At 41.5% G+C, this 15,580-nt stretch overlaps 1 protein-coding gene across 3 annotated transcripts in view; it reads left to right on the top strand.

Annotated features, from left to right (window-relative positions):
• The window catches only part of Fancc (FA complementation group C), a 205,875-nt gene that overhangs the window by 161,728 nt on the left and 28,567 nt on the right, over positions 1-15,580 (top strand). For all 3 annotated transcript variants that reach the window (XM_070033704.1, XM_070033703.1, XM_070033705.1), the window contains exons 8-10: positions 4,082-4,238; positions 13,983-14,035; positions 15,033-15,132. In XM_070033704.1, coding sequence (XP_069889805.1) covers positions 4,082-4,238; positions 13,983-14,035; positions 15,033-15,132 — 310 coding nt within the window. The remainder of the gene's footprint in view (positions 1-4,081; positions 4,239-13,982; positions 14,036-15,032; positions 15,133-15,580) is intronic.

Here is a 15,580-nt window from a genome sequence, read left to right as displayed (position 1 = left end):
TGGAAGTGGCGCTGTGGCTCAAGTGGTAGAGCGCTAGCCTTGAGCTGAAGAGCTGAGGGACAGCACCCAGGCCCAGAGTTCAGGCCCATGACTGGACCCCCCCCCCAAAAAAAAAAAAAACCCAAATGTTCCATGTGAATGCACCACCTGGGAACTCGTTTTTCATTATTTAACAGGGAGAACCATAACTTGCACATGTAAACCCCAAATGCTTGACTAGTTACCTAAAACACACCTTAATTATCGGCTGGGAATTTGGGGGAGCCAAGTTTTTGTTTTTGTTTATGAGTGTTCATTGAATTTACTACCTTGGGAAAACTACCTTCCAGGAGCGCCCAAGGCCTTCACTTGGGGTAATCCCTAGCATCTGTCTTGTCACAGTCATTCCTCTGGAGACATGTCCTGGCTTCCTTTCTAACCCCTCTTCTGCATTTTTCCTCCTCATTTCTCTTCCTTCCAGGGCATACATTGGCACAGTGCTCCTGATTTGTTCCCTTCTCAGTCTTTGGACAACACTGATCACAGCTAGGCCTTTCTTCTCAAGTTTTAACTCTGGTGACACAGCTTCCTGAGTATTGGTGTCTCTGGGCTGGGCCTTCTTCATGAAGCTTCCTGCTGACCTCTCCCTACTCAGAATTGCAGAATTCTTATCCATTCTCATTGTCTTCCAAATCTGGTCTTTTCTACCTATTTGTATCTTGAGTAGATGGCCTGACTTGTCGCTCAGGGGTGTGGGCACTTTGCAGTTCTTTGATGGTTGTGGGAAATGGAGAGATGGACTCTGGTAGGGGTCAAGTTGAAGCTCAGAATGAGAATGTGAGATGAGAGGAGTTGCAGAGGTAGGTTGTGTTCACTCTATCATCCCCCTGTCGGCTATTCCACAGTCTGTCAACTGTCAGCTTTTTTCACAGCTCTCTTAGTACAGAGTCAATCTAGGATAGGTCTTCGTGAGGAGAATGGAAGATGTTGATGGAAATAGCTCTCTTCTTCCCTGCCATAGTTCTGGTCCCTGGGCTTCACACTACCTCTGCAGAGAACTGGCAAAGAATTAGGGGAAGAGATAGGCAGAGAAGGAATCAGAGGATGGGGAGCCTCTGCCCACTTTGGCTTTCCTTAATAATAGCTGTAAGCATCTGCAGTAACTTTCAGGGTACCTGCCTGTGTGGAATATAGTGAGCAAGGCTGGTTCTGTGGTATCCCATAGGTCACCTGGTGCCCCACATTCCAGGAGAGAAAGTACAATCCAAATTATTTTTTTTAATTTAATTTTATTTGTGAACATACTGTACAGAGGAGTTACAATTACATGGGCAGGATAATGTGTACATTTCTTACCAAGCATTGCAGCCTCCTCCTTTGTTTACCCTTCACATCCCTTCCCAGCCTCCCCCCTGCCCCCCAATCCCAATCCTTCTCCTTCCCCCCCCCTTCCCCCCCCCCCGCACTGACGTTGTAAAGCTCCTTTTGGACATGACAACTTGTATTTCTCATTGTTGCAACAGGTCCACCTGTATCCTTAAACAACTGGTTTTTTCCCCATCTCATCCACAAGTTATACTGATACCAAATATACTGTGGGGGAGGGACATACAAAGCAACAAAGAGATAATCTTATAAATGCGTTAGAAACACATGCATGAAAGAAAAAAACATTAAAATACACATCTAAGGGTTCATTTTCCTGACATCACATTATCTGACCTTTTCCGCTTGACTCATACATATACTAGATATTACAAATAAGGGAAACCATGGGACCTATGTTTCTTTGGGCCTGGCTTACTTCACTTAATATAATTTTTTCCAAGTTTTTCCATTTCCTAACAAATGGGGAAATGTCATTCTTTCTGATGGAGTCATAGAATTCCATTGTGTATATATACCACATTTTCTTGATCCATTCATCTACTGAGGGGCATCTGGGTTGGTTCCATATCTTAGCTATGGTAAATAATGCTGCAATAAACATAGTTGTGCTGGTAGCTTTAGTGTGGTCTTGTTTGTAAACATTTGGGTAAATGCCCAAAAGTGGGATTGCTGGGTCATAGGGGAGTTCTATGTGAAGTCTTTTGAGGAACCTCCATACTGCTTTCCAAAGTGGTTGAACAAGTTTACATTCCCACCAACAATGAAGTAAGGTTCCTTTCTGTCCACATCCCCTCCAGCATCTGTTGTTGTAAGAGTTCTTGATTTTTGCTGTTCTAAATGGAGTGAGGTGATATCTCAATGTTGTTTTGATTTGCATTTCTTTTATGGCTAGGGATGTTGAACATTTCTTCATGTGTCTATTGGCCATCCTTCTTTCTTCTTCAGAGAAGTTTCTCTTTAAGTCTTTCGCCCACTTATTTATTGGGCAGTTGTTTCTTTGAGGATTTGTTGTTGGGGGGTTTAATTTTTTGAGTTCCAAGTATATTTTAGATATGAGACCCTTGTCCGTTGTATGGCTAGTAAAGATCTTCTCCCAATCCGTGGGCTTTCTATTGATCTTGCTAGCTATGTCATTTGCCCTGCAGAAGCTCTGCAACTTTATGCAATCCCATTTGTCCAACCTTTCTTTGATTTGTTGTGTTTCTGGGTCTCTATTCAGAAAATTTCGGCCTGAGCCAAGGAGACCTAGGGTTTCTCCTATTCCATCCTGTAATGTTTTCAGAGTGTCTGCTTTGAGTTCAAGGTCTTTGATCCATTTGGAGTTGATTCTGGTGCAGGGTGATATATAAGGATCTAGCTTAAGTTTTCTACATGTAGTTAACCAATTTTGCCAGCATCATTTACTGAAGAGGCTGTCTTTCTTCCATTCTATTGTTTTAGCTCCCTTATCGAAGATTAGATGGCTATAGGTCTGTAGGTTCATTTCTGGGTTTTCAATTCTATTCCACTGGTCCTGAGGTCTGTTCTTATGCCAATACCAAGCTGCTTTGATTACTATGGCTTTATAGTAGAGTTTGAAGTTTGGTATTGATATTCCTCCAGCAGTGTTCTTTCCATTGAGGAGCGTTTTTGCTATTCGGGGTCTTTTATTGTTCCATATGAATTTTTAGATTGCCTCTTCTACTTCCTTGAAGAATGAGGTTGGAATTTTGATAGGTATTGCGTTGAATTTGTAGATAGCCTTGGGAAGTATTGCCATTTTCACGATGTTAATCTTTCCAATCCAGGAGCATGGGAGGTTTTGCCATTTTTTAAGTTCTGTGTTGATTTCCTTTTTTAAGATTTTAAAGTTTTCATCATAGAGGTCCTTCACTTCTTTAGTTAAGTTAATTCCTAAGTATTTTATTTTTTGTGTACAATCCAAATTATTTGACACAGGAGGGATCCTCCAATAGAAATAAAACTACATGAAATTGAGGGTTCTCCTTCCTCCTCTTCCTCTTCCTCCTCCTCCTCCTACTCTTCTTCCTTCTCCTCCTTCTCCTTCTTCCTTCTTCCTTCTTCCCTCTTTCCCCTCCCCCTCCTCCTCTCTCCTCCCCCCTCCTTTCTCTTCCTCCTCCTCCTTCTTCTCCTCTCTACCACTTGAGCCACCTTCTTAATCCCCAGAGCATTATTCTCAAGGTCTGCTCTTCAACTAGGCTATAATATAACCACCATACATGAAATAAGAAATATTTTTGAACTTTCAAACAATAACTGTCTACAGTTATTGCATGTTTATAGTACGATAGCACTGTTCTAGTCTCTGTATGTGTACTAGATCCTTCTAATCACAGCATTGAGGGGCCCATTTCACAGATGGGTAAATTTAGCTTGACTTTCCAGGGTCATACAGTTAATAGTTCACAGCTCTAGGATTCAACCCAGATCTGGTTCTACTTTAAACTATTTCTTAACTTAGGGATTGTATTCACTGAGACATCACAGGGAATTTTTCCAAGTTAAAATGAGCATTTATCTAATGACTGGGAGCATAGTTACATTACTTTGTAAATGGATATGCAGTAAATACTTATGGATACTATAAATATTAACTGCTGTCAACACCAAGATGAGAGGCTTCCCAAACTGGATTGGTAATTGCATTTGAACATTGTCGATCTCCCTTTTTCCCTGGAATTGGTTTAACATTTTGTTTGTTTCTTGCTAAAAGGAGGAAGATTTCACTCCCTTTGTCAGCTATAATCACTCTGTGGCTTCGGCACCTTCCCAGTCTTGAAAAAGCAATGCTGCGTCTTTTTGAAAAGCTGTTCTCCAGTGAGAGAAATTGTCTGAGGAAGATGGAATGCTTTATAAAAGACTCATGGCTGGTACGTACTGGGATTTGGTGACGGGAAAAATCCTTAAAGGAATTGCTACGAATCATTTATTTTAAAGAAGAAAAAGGGAGAAGGGGGAGTAATAGGAAAAAGGATGTCAGAACTTTAAGAATCATAAATTTATATTTTCTAATAGGGCTTTTATTTTTTTTGGGTCCGGTTGTGGGGCCTGAACTCTGGGTCTGGGCACTGTCCTTCAGCTCTTCAGCTCAAGGCTAGCGCTCTACCACTTGAGCCACAGCGCCACTTTCGGCTTTTTTCTTTTTGCTTATGTGGTGCTGAGGAATCGAACCCAGGGCCTCAGGCTTGCAAGGCAAGCGCTCTACCACTGAGCCACAGAGTCACTTTTGGCTTTTTCTGCTTAGGTAGTGCTGAGGAATCAAACCCAGGGCCTCATGCATGCAAGGCAAGCACTCTATCACTGAGCCACTTTCCAGCCCCCCCCCCCCAATTTTTTTAAACAACAGTTCACAGTGAACCAGCAGTGAACCAGACCCTATTTCCAAATATCTGGTAGTAATTTCACCTGAAGAGTTAATGTTTTCTTAAAGAATCCTTTTTTAAAATCAAATAACAAGCAAATGAGTCAAAGATAGTCTGTCAAAAGAGCTAATTTCTTGAAAGACACACAAAAACAGAGTATATAAAAGGAAATACAGGCCCAGGAAGCTGAGCCTGATGGTACACACCTGTTGTCACAGATAGGAGGATGAGGCAGGAGGCATCAAATGTGTGTCCATAGCAGAAATTTTCCAAATGGTCCATAAGAACAACCCCTTCAAGGAAATGCTCAGATGGGTCTGAATGGCCAGCACGTTGTCAGCAATGAGGTGAAGGACTTGTTTGTTTGCTTGCATGGGGCCTCCAGTTGCATTTTTTCATAGTGCATACTCTTAGGTCAGAGCCACAGGTAAAATATGTCTAAAATCGCAGTATGAAAGAACCAATCATTTATACTCATAGTGGGGCTTCTATCTTAGTCTCTAGGTGTCTATCTTTGGAGGGAGAGGATCAGACATCACCTGTGTTTTTGCAGTGTCCACAGTTGTTAACTTGGCTCCCAATTAGTCACTTATGAAAGTGACTGTCAGCCCTCCACTTGGTTCAGTTACATGTGTTACAGGAGAAAAGCTGGTACTATGCTAACTGCTATGACTGTCAGCGCACAATCATACTAATCATAATTAAAATACCAATTTTCTTAGATTTACAGGAATCACAGCACAGCCAGACAGACATGGTAACAGTACAGGTATGATGGTGTCTGCCATCTGTGAACCTCCTTGGACTCTCCCATGTTTTATTTCCCATTTTCCTCTATCACGTAGGGGATGGGGCATGGAATTATCTTTCAGTGAGTTCCAAGAGCAGTGCTTACAGGCTCAATCTTAAGTTGGTAGCCATGAAACTGGGATTGGGTGCCCGCCCTGGCTGAGGCACTGAGGTTGCTGGGCCATCCTGTTCATCCAGTTCACCTCTGTACACCTTAGACTATGTGTTTAATTCTGGTGAAACTTCATGTTTTCTTCTTTTCCTTTCAATCTGGAAACTGTATAAGAGAATCCTAATGGCCCAAAATGCCTCTTTCTCTGTGGGTCTCTCCTGACCAGGCCCTGTAGTCCATTTGTTCCCCTGTGGTTCCATTTGGCCTCTCTTTCTGCCTTCCCAGTATATGTGGTGGTACTCAGGGAAGCCTGAGTTAGCCATATTGCTTACACTGCAAGCCAGTTGTTTCAGACTGACTCAACCTAACTTGAAAGGTTACTATGTCTGGCAAAAAAAGGAAGGAAGGAAGGGAGGAAGGAAGGAAGGAAAAAAGAAAAGTATATGTTAAAATTGAGAGAGCCCATGAGGGTATTTTTTTTCTGGATAATCACTACTTTACCTCACCATTTCCAAAAGAATGAAGCAAGAAATAACCTTGGACCTTATGTTAAAATAATGACAGTACAATTAAAAATGAAGAAAATCCAATCGGGTTCCAGTGGCTCAAACCTGTAATTCTAGCTACTCAGGAGTCTGAGATTTGAGAATCATGATTTAAAGCCAGCCTGGGCAGAAAAGTCTGTGGAACTCATATCTCCAATTAACCAGCAAAAAGCCAAAAATGGAGATGTAGCTCAAGTAGTGCAGAACCAGCCTTGAACAACAACAAAAAAAACAAAAAAAACCTAAATAACTAAGGGACAGGACCCAGGTCCTGAGTCCAAGCCCCAGTACTAGCACAAAAGAAAGAACAAAATATTTGGGAAGCCATCTGACAGCTCATTCCAGGTGACTTAAGATAGTAAATTACCTTAACTGCCTGCTAAAGTTCTTTATTTCTAAATTAACTATGCTTGATACAATTTTTTTAAGTGACAAAATACAGAAACTAAGCTATTTGCTTCTAGGTGCATAATAAATTTTTCCTTAAATCTTCTCCCAGTAGAAAATTTGTGTCTGATGGGTGCTGTGAACCTTCATTCATCCTTGTGGTTCTTTATTTGAAGAAGAATCTTGGGCTTTTACCTGGGGTCCTGGGGCTGGAGTGATTTTTTTAGCAAGCAAAGCAGGAAAGGGAAAGAGAAAGAGAGGCAGGGAGAGAGAAAGAGAGGGAGAGAAGGAGAGAGGTAGTAGAGAGAGTGAGAGTCCTCTCCTTGCATGGCTTTGTATAATCTTCAGTCTCAATTGGCTATAACCTGCCGGTTCAAACAGCCCCAATGTCAGTTGATTTCCTACAGAATTTATCAGATCATGGGTGTAGTGATTCATAGCTTTTGTTATGGCTAAAAGGGGATTCTAGAGGGTGTTATTTGGTTTAATTTATTGTGGCATGGGCAGGATGTGACCTCTCTGTGCCTCATGGTTCAAGTTGGTAATTACAATACAAACGATGAGCTGGAAGCCCCTGATTGGCGTGGGCTGCTCTCCTAGGGCATCCTGGGTCTGGAGTGCTAGAATCCAAAGAGTCTGTAATAAGCCTGTGACCTAGCTGAGTGATTACAGGGGTAACCTGAAGAACTTGCTTCCTAATTGCATCATCTGATTCATTTATCGCAACACAGTATCTCGGTGCAGTGACAGGACTATGCACAAGTATCAGATCTGTATGACCCAGCACGAGACTGCTGCACTTTGCTCCAAAGGAAACCTGATGCCTATTACATTAGAGCTGGATTCTGAGAGTAATTAAAGTGTGATGGTCTACGTAACTTGTGTTTTATATGGAACACTGTTAATTATATTTCCATCTCTTGGGACTATTCAGAATGAGTCCTGGAAATTCTGTACTTACCATATATGCATACATACATATGAAACATAAATTCATAAAGCTGTATATATATATGTTTGACTTTAAAATCAAAATACGTTTTCAAACCTGTTTAGTTTTAAGGTTCACCTTCTGGCAGCCGTTGGTACATGGTTGTCTGCCAGAGTTGGTGGCCCCCAAATAAATCGAGGTAGTTGCCCCAGTCTGTCACTTACTGTGCAGACTGAAACTTTCAAAAGCAGATGGTCTTGTGTTTTCCTTGACAGCACAGACACCGGGAGACCTTAATCCGTAGCCTCAGAGCTGACCTTAGAAGCTGATGTCACAAAAAACAGTGAAAGCCATTTGCTAATTATGCAGCTTTCTTGGCACTGTTTCGTTTCCCAAGGCTGGCCCTGAATCAAGGATGTTATGTTTTCCCGTTACAGTTCTGTTTATGGAGTCCAAAAAGCTATTGTTTGGAGTCCACATTTGAATGAGAAGGCTGGCTGGGTGGCAGGATGTCCCTGTGCTTGGCTGCTGAGCTGTGCTGCATGCCAGGGCCTGGGGCACCTTGGTTCCCATGCCCTTGGTGCACTTGTTCATGTCTCATGCGCCTGCTGCAGCCACCCCAGTGGATCTAGGGGATCTGCTCGCCCCTCTCTCCCCCATAGATCCACCCCAAGGAGGAGCAGGGCCAAACTGGAGCAGGGCCAGGAGGCAGAGTGAGTTTTGTTTTTTATTTAGATCGTAAATCAGAGAAAATTCCTAATTAGCTCTTCTTCCTAGAAGTCTTCATGACTTGAAAAATAGTATTTCTGTGTCCAGTAAGGACTTAAGAATAAAAAGTCCCCAGACCCTTCAGTGTCCTCTATAGGAACAGGATTGCTTTTTCTTTATTTTCCACATAGCAGTCACATCCTTGTCAAAGGAAAAACAAACTTTTCTTCCAAAAAATTCAAATGCACAATTTCTTGTTAGTCAAATATTGCATCAAAGAATTAGCTGCTCGTCTTGAATGAAGCTCTCATTTTTCTGAACATGAAGCTTTTCACTAGTGTGTTAGGGCTTCCTTTTTCTGTATTTTCATTAGAAGACTTTTAAGCATTTCCTTTGAGCTCTTTAGTGAGAAGCTTGCAATTTAACAATAGTTGAAGTGCATGATTTAACAGTGTAGGAGTAGCAAAGTACAGAGTGGCTTCTGTCTGCAGTCCGTGGAAGCTGAGGACCTGCCCGGTCAGCAGCCGCACTTTCTATTGTCAGCCTCAAGGGGGCACCAGGTGCCCCAGCATTGTCTAAAGAAAGCCCAAATAGCAACACTCATTTGCACTTTGAGGGATGCAGGACTTTGAAACCAGCCAGAGCTGAAGAGAGAAAGGGAAAAAACAAAAGGAGTGAATAGAACAGGAGTGGAGCTGGAGGCCCCTGCCACACAGAGACTGCGCAGCAGCAGTGGGAGCCGAGGAATTCCCTCCCCACTCAGGTTCCACAATACACTGGGTGAGGACAGGGACCAGAATTGGGGGACTTTTGTGCAGCGCCAGAGCTGGAATCCTCTTTGGGTACCTCCCACTTCTGTGTCTCCCCACTAAGAGAGCACGTGTAAATTTAAACTATTAAAGTACATTTGGTACTTGTTAAGTTTTTAAGTTCAGGAATGGCAGATTTATCACTAATTAAACAATAATTGCATTATAGAGTACTGAAAAAATTGCTTATAATATAAACAACATCTGGTAAAGATTAAAGAGAAAAGAGTATTTCTTCCATGCTCAGATTTGTTGCAAGAGACTTGAATGTTGAGAACAAAATAGAAGCTAAAATGTAAGAGAGATCCTTAATTTTATGTTTACCATTTTGAAAATAGAAAAGATTAAAATGGTATAAAGGAAAACACATATTTCTAAAGGTGCCTTGTTTTTCGAAGGGGCTTGGAAGGTGGCTCAGTGGTAGAGTGCTTGCCCTAGCAGGCATGAAGCCCTGGGTTCCATTTCTCAGTACCACATACACAGAAAAAGCTGGAAGTGGTGCTGTGGCTCAAGTGGTAGAGTGCTAGCCTTGAGCAAAGGAAGCTCAGGGACAGTGCCCTAGGCTCAGCCCCAGGACTGGCAAAACACCAAACAAACCAAAAGCCAGTAAAGGTTCTTACATAGATTCTTTTTTTTTTTTTTTTGGTCGATCTTGGGGTTTGAACTCTGGGCTTGAGTGCTGTCCCTGTGCTCTTCAGCTCAAGGCAAGCACTCTACTGCCTGAGCCACAGCGCCACTTCCAGTTTTCTAGTGGTTTATTGGAGATAAGAGTCTCAAGGACTTTCCTGCCCGGGCTGGCTTCGAACCGAGATCCTCACAGCTCAGCCTCCTGAGTAGCTAGGATTACAGGCGTGAGCCACCGGCGTCTGGCCTTACATAGATTCTTTTTTTTTTTTTTTTTTTTTGCCTCAGAGACATTTTGCTGTTGAATGCTAATTACATAAATATATATTATATTATAAAACAATACATATAATGACTTACCAGAGTAAAGCATTAAAGTATGTTAAAATAGGCCATGGAAAGAGAATCTATTCCAAGCTTACCGAACTTCAGCTTCTTTCATCTGCAACTATCTTCTTGATTCTAAAGGGGGAATATATATATATATATATATATATATATATATATATATACATATACATATACACACACACATATATTTATGAAAGGTTACAATGGAAAGGGACTTGAGATTTTGTTTTCTGTTCCTTCACTATCTTTTTTGTAAGAGGCATTCACTTTCATCTGTGACTTACCTCAAATAATAGTATGATTTCCCTTTCTCCTGTCTCTGTCTCTCTGTCTTGTCTATCTGCCTGCCTCTCTTCCCCTCCCCCCCATGTCCTCACCTCTTTCAAGTGGCAAGTATTTTGTAATCATTGATGAGCAGCTAAAAATAGCAGATTAAATAAACATTAAGCAGCACTAAAGAATCCATGCTACTTGTGTAGTTTATGGTACAGAGTGGCAGGCTGCCTCTCCCTCACCTCTCCTTCCTTTGTTACCAGAACTTCCCCTGAATAGATGCCTACATCCTAGCTTCCTTGAGAGATGGGAATGAGCTGCCCTAGCCTGGGCAGATATAAACAGTACAGGTGTGGGTAGCTGTGGAAGACAGTCCAGGGCTAATGGATAAATTAAAGGGAAAATTATTTGTAGAGGAAGCATGCTTAACAGAGCAGTCTGGTCCATAGGAAAGGAAGGCAAAGGGGATGTAGGTCTCCATCATTATCATCTGTTCCTCCAATATTTAGCGAAAGGATTGAGGGAGGAAAGAAGGATAGAAGGAAAGTTATTGACGGCCCCCTGGTGACATGGTTTCTCCAGAGCTGATAATATCTAAGGGAAAATCATTAGGCCAGATGGAGAAGAGAGTTTAAGAAACAGCACAGTGAGATGGAGAAAAACAGATGAGCAGATGGAAGCCAAGAAAGCATTTCTTTTTCTCTCCTTAGGTTTGTAGAAAAGATAATCACACAGATCCTGGGTTTTCAGAGCTGGCTCTAGAGTCCTGGGATGCAGAGTGGCCAGGAGTGCTGTAATGTCCCCCTTGACAAGAAAAAACAGATACCGAGGCGCTAAATAACTTGTCTTGCCATTTACAGGATGCTGTAAAGAGGTAGCAGGAAATGTAGCTTCCAAAAAAATCATTTTATTAAGACCTTAGTTCTATTTAGAAGATTCTCTTGGTAAGAGCAGCTTAAGTATGCTTTTGTAATCTGATGTCCCAGGGACATATGTCTGACTTGGGAGCATTTTGGTCCTTATGAGGAGACTCGCTGACCCTGAAATTATGTGCTCGGGAAGTATAAAAGTTCTCATTTATAAAACAGCCAGTAAAGGGAGAGCATGAGAAAGTGCTGTGCACAGAAAGACTCCTGCCATGGCCATTTCATCAGGATTCCTTTGCATACTGGCCTCCTACCTCTTCAAAATCTAAACCAGATTATGGACTCAGACTGGGAGTAACCAAGACTCTAAAGTTTTGGGAGAGGGGAGTGAAAATATCTGTAGAGAGTCCATCTATTTACATAGGAGAGAACAGGCAGATTCCACACAGTCTGAAACATTTGATTGAGCTGTTTTGCCATAATACACTACATCAAAGATAAGTCTAAGTTCTTCTCTTTTTTGTATTTGTTAATTGTTATTATAAGCGTGATGTACAGAGTGGTTAGAATTACGTAAGTCAGGTAATGAGTACATTTCTTTCTAGACAATGTGACTCTTTCCCTCACTGTCTCTGAGTTTTTCCCTGCCATCCCCACCCACAAGTTGTATAGTTCATTTTCCACATAGTGTCTAGTGAGTACCACTGTTCACTCTTTGTCCATTTCTGTGCTCCCTCTTACCCTTGTTCTGTTTTGACAAGTTGTGTTAGAGCATTCTTACTTGCTTTTCTCTGTGTCTATATCCTTTTGAGCATATATCTTTAACATTTAGAAATACAAATAATCAGAATTGAAGGATCCTTAATCTCATATCTGATCTGCAGTGGCTCTGGGGGTAAACAATTTAGAACAAGAGGAAATTGTTTTATTACTTTTAATTCTGGTCTTATTTTTTTATTAGTTCATTTTCAGACTCTGTGTGTCTTATTTACATATAGGCACACAGCAGTGCTGTAGGATCTTAATACAGTACTTTAGTGTCTTAAAACACTTCTCTTGAGGCAAGTTATCTAGGTGTACAACTCCAAAAAAGGGTTCTGGCAAACTTAGCTGAATCACATATTTACAAGTCATATAGTTTACTTTTCTTTATTTGATTTTTTTCATTTTGAATGCATAGAAACTTATAAACACTTTTGGGTATGTATCCACTCACCTGATAATAACTTATTATTTACAATGAGCAGCACACAGACTTGCTAAGACTTGCTAAGTTCAAATCCAAGAAGTAACCTATCGGCCTTTCTTTGTTATATTGAGTTACTTTTGTAAGTAATGAATTGATCTATGAGAATTTCAGTTTGGCTTCTTTCAAATAAAAATGTATATCAATGAAGTATGTGATATTGTGGGAAAGTCCAAGAGTAATAGGGAAGTTAAACTTACAAATCACAGTAATTAATAATTAGAAGATCATCCCATCACTTGAAGAAGTGGCAATCAATAAAACTTGCCGGAGCCTTCAGCACCAGCCTGTAGTGATGGTGTGTGACCACTAGATGGCACACGCTCAATGTTACAAGTTACCATACCATAGAACAGAGAAATTACTAGAAGCCTGTGAATATGGGCACCATGCTTTCTTCAGGATAGCCCAGAAAATTGCTGAAGTGGAGAACATTTTTTCCCTTGTTCATTGGAGGTGAGGGGGCTGAAAATTTTTTTTCCAAGGGTAGTTTTCAAGTGCAATATGACTCAAAGAAATTTCCTTTTGAACCTCACATTTGGATGCCACTATTAAAATACGGGGTTTATTGAACAAGATGGATATTGTTCTTTGTCATAAAATCATGCTTTACGTTGTAGTCAAAAAGAAGGTGACACCTGGGCCAGGTCAACCGACGTCCTAACCCAGGCTGCAGGAGGCTAGGCTAGCTTCTGCAGACTTAGATTATTGAAACCTGTTTCCAAACATTCTGGGAATGGACTATATATCTTTCATCATTTAGGATGGTAATACCGTTTTTTTTCTTCTTCATTAATCACCTCTTTTTTTTATCTTGAATTAATGCTGCTAATTTATACTGTACAAAACACAAAGTTGTTTTAATTCACTAGGGTAATCATTGGTTTCCTAAATAATAGCCCTAAACTATGTATGTACTTTTTACCATAGATGCAGGAAAAAAGACGGCTGCTAGAGACCTAACCTTAACCTTGAGGCACTTCTAGACCAAGCAAGGAGATCAGACAAGAGGCACATTTAAGTAAAACAGGCAACAAATACTGAGTTTCTGTGATGGCATGCTGGTAGAAAGCATTTTTTAAATTATCAGTAAAATCTGTTATTTTGGGCTGGGAATGTGGCTTAGTGGTAGAGTGCTTGCTTGCCTAGCATTCCTGAAGCCCTGGGTTTGATTCCTTAATACCACATACACAGAAAAGGCTGGAAGTGGCGCTGTGGCTTAAGTAGTAGAGAACTAGCCTTGAGCAAAAGAAACTCAGGGACAGTGCTCAGGCCCTGAATTCAAGTCCTAGGACTGGCAAAAAACAACAACAATGACAAAAACTGTTATTCCCCCCCCCATATCATACAGGCTTTTTAGAGAAAGTGAGGTAAGTAGGAATAAAAAGAGAAAATAAAGCTTGCCTACCATCCCTTGGTTAAAGAGAACTAGTGCTTGCATTTGTACTTGTTTGTTTGTTTTCCTGTACGCTTTTTATTTTTCTAGTCCAGTAGAATTGGCCTATTTTCTGGTCACCAGCAGCCCTGGATGGCTCATTTGCCTGCTAGGCAAGTTGTTATTGATGAAATGCCTGTGGTATTTTACCTTCTCATGGTCTTTTCCTTTTGTAGCCTCAAGCAGCCTGTAACCCTGCCATATTCAGAATTGTTGATGAAATGTTCAGGTAAATATTATGCTGTCCCTACTAGCATTTGATCTATAAACACTTAGCTTTCAAACATAAACATGAAGTCCTGCAGTAGTCTCTGTCTATACCATGGGGAAATGAAGTTTCTGATTCTTCCTTAGCCCTCTGAGCTTTGTGGTAGAGGTGAAAACTCAGTATGGATTTAATAACTATGACTAAGAATTCAGACAACTTTCCTTGAGCCTTTTTATATCTGACTAATAGTGACAGAAAAGCAGAACTGTATTAGGTATTAGGATCATGAAATATTGATGTAGGATTCATCCCAGCTCAGCATAAAACAGCAGTATACTCCCTCACCACATGAGGGCTGACTGATCTTTGTAAAAGACTTGAAAGCCAAGAAAAATAAATAAATAAAGCCATTCTTAACAGAGCTCTTCAGAAAGGCAGAATAAACCCCGTGTGTTTCTTGCAACGTTGATTTTTATTTATTCTGAAAATGTGGGCTGTCCTGGAGCGTGCGCTAGCTTTCTAGAGGAGGAGAGGTGCGGAGCTCGCTGCATTGTAGGTTGGGGCTGCTCCAGCGTGCTGAGGGGGTTCCAGCCATGGAGCTCTCAAACTAGGTCTCTTTGGGAGAGCTTGTCACCCCTGAGTTTCCAGCCTACATGGATGTAGGCTACCAGGGTCTGGACCTGCCCCCCACCTCCCACCCTAACTTGGAGCTGCTTACTCTTGAGGCAGCTTTGTCGCTGCTTGTGAAAGCAGAATGTCAGTGGCTACCTGCAGGGCTACTGTACTCATGTGCTTGCAAAGAGCAGTGGGCACTTTAAAAAACAAGAAAGAGCTAGTTTAAAGAAAGTGCTTAGAAAAGGGAGTGATTGGTTTCTCCTGCCCTCACACTGGGATTGGAATTGGATGAATTGCCTGCACACCTCCGTTGCTTATGGTACAAAAGGAATGTTTCCACCCCCTTCACAGGTTTGCCATATGAAGCATTCCGTGTGTCATGATCTGACTTTGCCTTGTCTAGGTTCGCACTGCTGGAAACGGATGGAGCCCCAGAAGTAGTAACCTCTCTGCAAGTGTTCACAAGATGCTTTGCAGAAGCTCTGGAGAAAGAAAACAGAGAGGTTTGTTATATTGTCTGTATTACTCATTAAAGAGGTATGTTCTGTTGCATATGTTACTCATTCACCACAGAGAAAAAAGGCTGCTAATCACCTAATAGGGATACTTTCTTAGAAACTTGGTTTTGTGGTAGCACATTGTAGGCACATGCACTCCCACAAAGTTGTACTGTTCCCCCCAGTCCTATTTTCAGAAAACTTAACAGGCTGCTTTACTCATGAAGAAGGCTTCCAACCAGTGTCATCACAAAGGCAAGACCATCAAAAAGTCAAAATACAGTCTATCTGCCTATGCCTTGGTGCTCAGGTGCTTTGTTCCATTGCCATGTTTAAGATTATTGTCATGCTGGCACACATTGGCCTGAGGAGGAATCTCCCTGGCTTTGTGTGCTTGCTCTGCCCCTTGGGCTGCATCTGATCTTCTGGCCAGCAGAAAGCCTTCCTGGCATAT

This window comes from Dipodomys merriami, unplaced genomic scaffold, assembly GCF_024711535.1.
Source record: "Dipodomys merriami isolate MVZ:Mamm:240054 unplaced genomic scaffold, mDipMer1.0.p SCAF_22, whole genome shotgun sequence".
NCBI classification, from domain to species: domain Eukaryota; kingdom Metazoa; phylum Chordata; class Mammalia; order Rodentia; family Heteromyidae; genus Dipodomys; species Dipodomys merriami.
This window is presented reverse-complemented; position numbering and strand designations above follow the sequence as displayed.